This window comes from Primulina tabacum, chromosome 12, assembly GCF_025594145.1.
Source record: "Primulina tabacum isolate GXHZ01 chromosome 12, ASM2559414v2, whole genome shotgun sequence".
Classification (NCBI taxonomy): Eukaryota; Viridiplantae; Streptophyta; class Magnoliopsida; order Lamiales; family Gesneriaceae; genus Primulina; species Primulina tabacum.
In genome coordinates this window covers 31,095,186-31,103,165 of record NC_134561.1, presented here as the reverse complement: position 1 = coordinate 31,103,165, position 7,980 = coordinate 31,095,186, and the positions used below count along the sequence as shown (strand labels likewise).

Sequence of the window (7,980 nt, the reverse complement as noted above, 5' to 3'; positions counted from 1 at the left end):
AACAATATAAAGTTTATTACTCTATGATTGGAATGAATAAGAATAGAATAATCTAAAAAGAATTCGAATATATATATATATATATATAACGAATTATATTTTATAAGTTTAGCACAAAAAGTAATATTTTTTTATGGATGACCTAAATAAAAAATATGTCTAACAAAATACGACCAGTGAGACCATATCACACAAGTTTTTGTCCTAAAAAAAGAATTCGAATATATATATAACGAATTATATTTTATACTTTTATTTAAATAAAATTATCTAAATGAAAGTTATATGAATTTATTTTCCAACTGAAAATAATGCTACAATGTCGAGAAAGGAACCCGCAAGGCATGACCTCGCTGCCTTCCGCCACTGCCATGCTCGATCTCCGGCGCTGAACTCGCCGCTGGCCGCCACGCCGCCGTACTTCTCCGATTAGAGGTCTCTTTTTTATTCTGTTTGTCTTCTGGTTTTATGAAAATCGATCTCAACCTTTGATTTGTAGGAAAACCGAACTCCGCCTTCTTGCAGTTTTCCGATTAGAGATATATTTCAGGTACCTCCTGCTTGCTTTGTCTGATTTTTACACCGCTGATTAATAGTGATTCAAAGTTCATGTCGAAGTACACCTTTGAGAAATAGATATATATTTCAGGGTTTAAGCGTTTGAGTGGTTTGTATGTGTAGATTGATTTGCAGCATTGAATTGAGGAATCTTTGGCAAGTTTTATATATCTGTAGTCATTTGTTGACAGTTTATTTGGCTTGTACCAATTTAAAATATTGTCAAGAGGATTCTGTTTTTGAAGCCTACATGAAGCTGCAAAAGGTGTTTGTCCTATGCTCATTGTCTTGAAATGTTACTCTTTTACAGCTAATAGATTAATCTTCCCTTCAGATTCAGTCAAAATATTTAAACTACAGATCCTTTAATCTGTTTCAGCTCCTTTCGATGGATTTTTGAATTTTTTTGGACTAGCATTATCTCCTTCACTCATTTTTAAATTTGATTTCAAGAGTGGAATGCAAAAACACTTTGAACTTCAAAAGGGCTGGGAGAGAAACAGTTGGGATAACAATGGTTTCAGATTCAAGAAATGAACCCTGAGCTGAGGATTTTAGGGAAACTTCATTCACCTCTTGTGAATAGATTGATAGTTTTTCTTTCGACGATATGCTGGAAAATCGAGTATCTGTTACTCTGGATGACCTTTTCAAACATCTAGTGAAGATGGAGACCACTAAATTCATTGTTTTTTGAAATGAAAATGTGCCCAAGATTAGTGATTCTGTTCATAATCCGAATAACTTCTTGATCAACAATCAATATAGCCTTTTTTTAAAAAAAAATCAATTTCTGTTACACATGTGAATTTTAGCCAATTTTTCTTGTGCCTTGGGGTTGTTTGTGGGTTCCATGTTTTCATTACGACTTGACGTACGAATTCGAACAATTGTCAAATGATTGGTATTTGAGTTGATGGTTTTATTATTGTTTTCTTATATTCAGATGCATAGAAAATTTTATCCAATTTCTTAAAAATCAATTTTATGGTTTTATTGTTGTGTTGTGCGATATTTGGTCACGGGGTTTATGGTGGTGGTATTTTTATTTGGTTTTTCGATGATGGAGGTAATATTTTGGGATGCTCAATGATGTATTGAGTTTATGTTTTTTTAGTATTTTGGGATGTCGAAAGCACCTTCCTTTACAACCTAGAACTTCGTACCCGTTCCGATACCGAGCTCAAGAAGAATCAATTCCCACCTGCATAAAAGTAATTGCAAGTGCTTCTGATTTCTGCACCTTGTTTAAACAGTAATCTTGCTTTAAATGGTTTAGTGCTCTCCCGTTTTTTGGGTGAATTTTCGTTGCAAAGAAAGAATTAGGGTTTTTAATTTTCTGATATGGGTTTCTGATGGTCTCGTATTGTTTATGTGTTTTGTAAGTGATCGAATTCGTGTTGGTGGTGGTTGTGGAAATGAGGGGTGGCAGGAGTTGGGCGATTATTCCTTTTGTTTTAATGTAATAACCATAAATGGCATAGTGTGATTGTGTTATTCGATAAATAAATGTGTCTCATCTTTTCTTTATGTTTGTCTACTAGATTTAAGCACCTGTCTTGTCTACTGAATGATCCAACGCTGAACATATTAGCTGATTCACGGAGAAAAATGTCTGCAAAGGGGTACCACAATGACGACGATGATGATGAAACCTTCTATTACCGATATTCTTCCACCGCTACTGAACCACAACCATCCTCCACTGTGACCAAATCCTCACGTGGTGCCTCCGGCAGTGGTGGGCTTGCCCCCTCCAAATCCACAGTCTATGTCTGCAACATCGACTACAACCTCACAAATTCTGATCTTTTCACAATCTTCTCCACTTTTGGTAAAGTGGCCAAGGTCACTGTCCTCAAGGACCGTGTCACACGCAAGAGCCGAGGTGTGGCATTCATCCTATTCGTGACTCGTGACGATGCCTTAAAAGCAGCAAAGGGTATGGATAAAAAGATACTCAACGGGAGAACTTTGCGCGCCTCTATTGCTGCAGATAATGGACGTGCCACGGAGTTTATTAGAAAGAAAGTATACAAGGATAAGAGCAGGTGTTATGAGTGTGGAGAAGAGGGGCATTTGTCATATGAGTGTCCGAAGAATTTCTTGGGGCCGAGGGAACGTCCTGTGGTGAAGAAAGGGCGAAGGGGTGGCGGAGAAGAAAGTAGAGTCAAAAAATATGAGCATACGTTCAGGAAAACCGCGGCGGAAGAGGAGGAAGAAGAAGAAGAGGAGGATGGTGGGGTATTCGAAACGGAGAATTGGGCATCTGCTGTGGACGGCACAAGGGCGGATGAGATATTATTAATGGGTGGAGAGAAGGGAGGGGTGACAAGGGAGACAAAGGAGAAGAAGAAAGGTTATTTTAGTGATGAGAGTGATAATGACGATTGAATATTTGGGGTAAAAATGGGAAATTTATTTATCTTTAGCCGAATATTGGTGTGTTTTGGAGTGATTTTCTGAATGCTTTGTTCTCTGTTTTTGCTTGCTTTCTGGATTTGGTATTTGAAATCCTTTAAATATCGATTTCATAATTTTTGTATAGCAGCTCCAAGTTAATCTATAGTTAATTTTTTGTTCTCTAGAAAATATTTTGTATACTTGTTTATTCGATATAAATGTTTCTGTCTTTTATTTTATGTCATAAGCTTTGCTACTTTTAATAAACAAACGATTATCCATCTAATGCGTACAAATTTATCGACATATTTTTGGTTTGCTACAGATTTTTTGTTTGAGAAATAATTTGTTTACATGTTTTTACTTGAAACAAATTTTAAAACACAATAACTCATATTACGGTCTTAGGTTAATTTTGTGAGAAGAGTTTCTGACTCAATTTATTCAAAAATCATTATTATTTATATCAAAATTATTAATTTTATTAAAGATATAGATCAGTTCGACATGCATTACGATATAAATACGTGAGATTCTCTTATAAAAAGAATTACTTATTTTAAAATGCAGTTTAGTAGTTAAACAATACATATTTCGATTTATTTAAATGTTTTTCTGCAAATTTTTCATTATAAAATACACTTATCTTAAGTTGGAATTATTTGAAAATGTAGTTTGTCCAAATTAAATAAATAAAATTACATTGTCCTGTGTTATCTCGAATTAAAGTAGACCTCTTGTGAGATGGTCTCACGAATCTTTATCTGTGATATGGGTCAACCCTACCGATAATAACAATAAAAAGTAATACTCTTAGCATAAAAAGTAATATTTTTTCATGGATGACCCAAATAAGAGATTCATCTCATAAAATACGACCCGTGAGACCGTATTACACAAGTTTTTACATTTAAAATAATAAATAGTAACCTTACACATGACAATAGTAATTGCTGACTAATGCATTTGTGTTGAAGTGGACAAAACTAATCATACCATCAGTCATAAATTTTCTATGACTCAACCTACCTTACATAATATATGAAAATTCACCAAGCTTTCTCTGTTTTACCTTATATATACTAGTTGCATTATTAGTTGCTTGAAGATTAACGTACTCGCCATATTATAATTTTTCAGTACTTTCTCTCTACTAGCAAAAACTTCTGTTTTTAAATCAAATCTAATGGCAAAAAAAAATCCTTATTGTACTTCCATCGATGGTGGAAAGTGTCAATACAACTATCTATTTAAAAAAGAAGTAAAAAAACTAATAAGAAGATTTTACTACATCCCAGTGTGGGTGGGCATCTTACGAACAAGGCTTAAGATGGAATTAATGTTTTATCTTTTGCTAGAATACGCAACTGGTATTGAATTAGAAGTAGACATAAATGATATGCATCAAAACAAAAATGTTAATTAGATTAATAATAAAATAATTGATATACAAAATTCTTACTTGCACAACATATGTATAAATCTATTAAGAGCTTTAGATTGTTTTTCTTTTCACTTCGTAGTTCGATGTACATCTGTCATCTCCATTCAACTATATTTTCTTCTTACGACGAAGTTCGAACAAATTCTGTTCATATTCTTTATTTTCTTTTATTAGTCTCTCATTATAGTATTTTTGTTGGTTGTTCTACGAACTGAATTAAAGTTCATATTTATAAATCTTGAAAAAATGAAGTTACCAAATTCATGAATCTATCAAATACGTTCGTAGGTATGAAAACCTTATAATCGTTGTTATCCTTTCCATATTGATAAGCTTTCATATTTCTTTTATTAATCTTTGGCTTTGGTTTGGTTTTCTTACCAATTGTTCAATAGATCAAATTACACTTAATATTTTGGAATCTTGAAAATTGAAGTTATCAGGTTCATAAATCCATCAACATCAATAATGATACCCTGGGATGTCCCGGGTCATGGATAGTGTCCGGGACATCCCGAGCCATAGAGACTGCCCATGGAAAGTGCCCGGGCCAGAAGCATGGACTGATATCGGGTCAATAAGATGACAAACTGAACCGACATCCGAGTCATAGGATTGCCCTGGACGAGGAAAGTACGACTTGAAGAATTTATGGAGGGGCCAGTCAGTCGAGAGGCCAGGCCATAAAAACACCCGGGACATTATCTCCCTGGGACGTTGTATGCCCGGGCCCTTGTAAGAAACCCCGAGAAACGTTTTACCCAAGCCACTTCGATATAAGTGCTGTATTTAATACCGCTGATAAAGTGGGGTGTGTGCAGCCGACCTATCTCTGACACCAGTGCAAGTGGTTGATAAAATCAAGTGGGTTGGATGTGACTAGTATGCGATTTGACATGTCAGAACAATATGGTATAATCAGCCACCCTACTATAATTAATGCTCAACACAAAAAACGAGGTCATCATTGCATCATCTACTCTAAATACCAGGTTCTTTACTTGTATCTACTCTCTATTCAGATATCTATTCACATATTAAATGCTCTAATTTATTGTTCATTTATTCTCCTCTCACACCAATCTCACAACCATCACTTGGTTACATTGGTTTCTTGTTTGAGCTCCTCACTGACTTAAGCATCGGAGTGTGATCACGCCGGACACCCCTCCGGCGCCCATTCACGTGGTTACTCTCTTGGTTGCAGATTTTCATACGTCTCTCGGGAAGCAAGCTTTTGGTTCAGACGTCCAGCTCTCATATTTCCTTCAATATCTTGATAGCAAATCTGGCAGAGTACCCGACCCGACTCGCCCCTTTTAGCCCGGGTTGCATCATTGGCGTCGTCTGTGAGAAATTTGAGTTTTAAGGCGTTGATATGGCTCTTACCAGAAGAACAAATCAAGAAACTTCCCGGATCCAGGAAAAGAACAACACTCGTCTTTCTGGTGCAGGTGGCCCCCCACCTAATGGTCCCCAGCCCACCATCCATTTAACTCCCGAGGAGTTGACCAAAATTGTAGCTGATGCTGTCAAGACAGCCATGGCAAAGAAGACCACTACTCATCATTCCAGTCACCCCGAGCAGCAACGTGAGCAGCCGCAAGAGGAAGAGGGAAGGGAAGAGGAGAGGGAGTCAAGTGCATGTTCTAAATCTCCTACTGTGGCAGAGGAGTTGGAGGAATTGAGGAAGAAGGTGAGGGCGTTGAAAGGACAAGTTGTTTCCAAGAGCAGTGCTCAAGTGGTAAAGGGTTGTCCATTCTCTGATATCATTGTCCGAGAACCACTGCCCGGGCACTTCAAATCAGCCAAGATCAAAGATTATGATGGGAGTTCTGACCCCGAGGAGCATCTTGCTCGCTTTGAAAATATGGCCATGTTGCATTGCTATGGAGACCAGATCAAGTGTAAAGTGTTTTTAACTACCCTGGTCGATTCTACACAAAGATGGTTTGAAGGGCTGGCACCGCAGAGCATTCACTGTTTTGAGGACTTTCAAAAAGTTTTCTTGCATCAATTCAGCAGCAACAAGAAATACAAAAAAACTGCCTTTAGCCTTTTTGAAGTAAGGCAGGGCCAAGACGAAACTCTGAGAGCTTACATCAAGCGATTTAATCGAGTAGCTCTGGAGGTTCCTGCTTGTGCTCCAAAGACGAAAGTCACAGCTTTTATGCACGGATTGTGGGAGGGAGATTTTTTCCGATCCCTGACCAAAAAACTGCTCGGGGACTTTGAAGATCTTCTATCCCGGGCAGAGAAATATATCAACATGGAGGAAGCGCAAAATCAAAAAAGAAAATCTTTGAAAAGAGCCAGAGGAGACCAGGTTGTGAAGCCCGAGGAGAGAGCTCACAAGAAAAGTGGTCCGGGACATTTCTCTCATGTCCCTCTGAGGATTGCCCGGGATCGAGAGATTCAAGAGTGCAGCTCAGACATAGCCCCGCTTTCCAGTCCAATGGCAAAGGTACCAAGACCAGAGAAGAGAGGGTTATGCACCCTTCACAAAGAATGTTCTCACAGTACCCATGAGTGCCGAACTCTAAGGAAGGAATCTAGCAAGCGTCCCATGCCAGCCTCTCATCCTCCCCAAGATAAGTCTAGATGACAGCCACCCTGGTTGTCTCGATGTCCCGGACAGGACACTCCCCGTAAATCAACAGATATACCGAGCGGAAGTAAGAAGCATGAGGAAAGTTCTCGGGAAGAAAGAAGCAGACATATTGAAAGGAAAGACCCTTCCCCGAGACGAGAAGTAATAAAAATGATTTCGGGAGGATCCACAGATGGCGATTCTAACCGGGCTCGAAAAGCAAGAAGCAGGAGGGAGTGCCTGGAAGTTGATGGAAGTGGGAGGAGTGAGCCAGTTATCAGTTTTCGCCCGGAGGATCTCAGGGGGGTCAGTCTACCCCACAATGACGCCCTTGTTATCCAAGCCCGAGTGGCTAACTATGATGTATTAAGAGTATTTGTTGACAATGGCAGCTCTGTCAATGTCATCTTTAAAGAGGCACTGGTCCAAATAAATTTGCACGAGTATCAGTTAGAGGCGGTTGAGACTGCCCTGTTTGGTTTTGCTGGACATGCCGTGTACCCGGAGGGGGAAATCACCCTGCCACTGACCCTGGGAATCGGAGACTTGAGGAAGACTGTGATGACAGTCTTTACAGTGGTGGATGCCCCGTCCTCGTACAACATCATCTTGGGGAGATCAGCTATGAATGAGATGAGAGCTGTGGCCTCCACTTATCACCAAAAAATTAAATTCCCAGTACGAGGACGGGTCGGGGAGGTCAAGGGGGACCAACCTTCCTCTCGGAGGTGCTATGGGGAGACTGTGCGGGTGGATCAGAAGAGGGCGAGAAGATAGGAGAAGGGGAAGAAAGAGAGTCCAGATGAGGAGGCCAGAGAAAGGGAAGTGCATTTTGTTGCCTAGGAAGAACAAGAGGCTGTGGAGATTGAGCCCGGGAAACACATCCGTGTGGCCCGAGACATCAACGCGTCCACCCGGGTAAATCTCTTGAACTGTTTAAAAGCTAACATTAGTGTTTTCGCTTGGTCTCAACAGGAACTGGCCC

General features: G+C 39.2%; 1 protein-coding gene and 1 pseudogene across 1 annotated transcript; both read left to right on the top strand.

Annotated features, from left to right (window-relative positions):
* Nucleotides 1–296: 296 nt before the first annotated feature.
* Nucleotides 297–3,200, top strand: LOC142520906 (uncharacterized; annotated as a pseudogene).
* A 3,966-nt stretch (nucleotides 3,201–7,166) lies between these two features.
* On the top strand, nucleotides 7,167–7,772 carry LOC142520344 (uncharacterized). Its single transcript, XM_075623341.1, has one exon. The coding sequence runs from the start codon at nucleotides 7,167–7,169 to the stop codon at nucleotides 7,770–7,772; it is 606 nt and encodes a 201-aa protein (XP_075479456.1).
* Nucleotides 7,773–7,980: the final 208 nt, after the last annotated feature.

Coding starts and splice junctions, on each gene's coding strand:
- LOC142520344 (XM_075623341.1), top strand. CDS start 7,167: ATGATTTCGGGAGGATCCACAGATGGCGATTCTAACCGGGCTCGAAAA.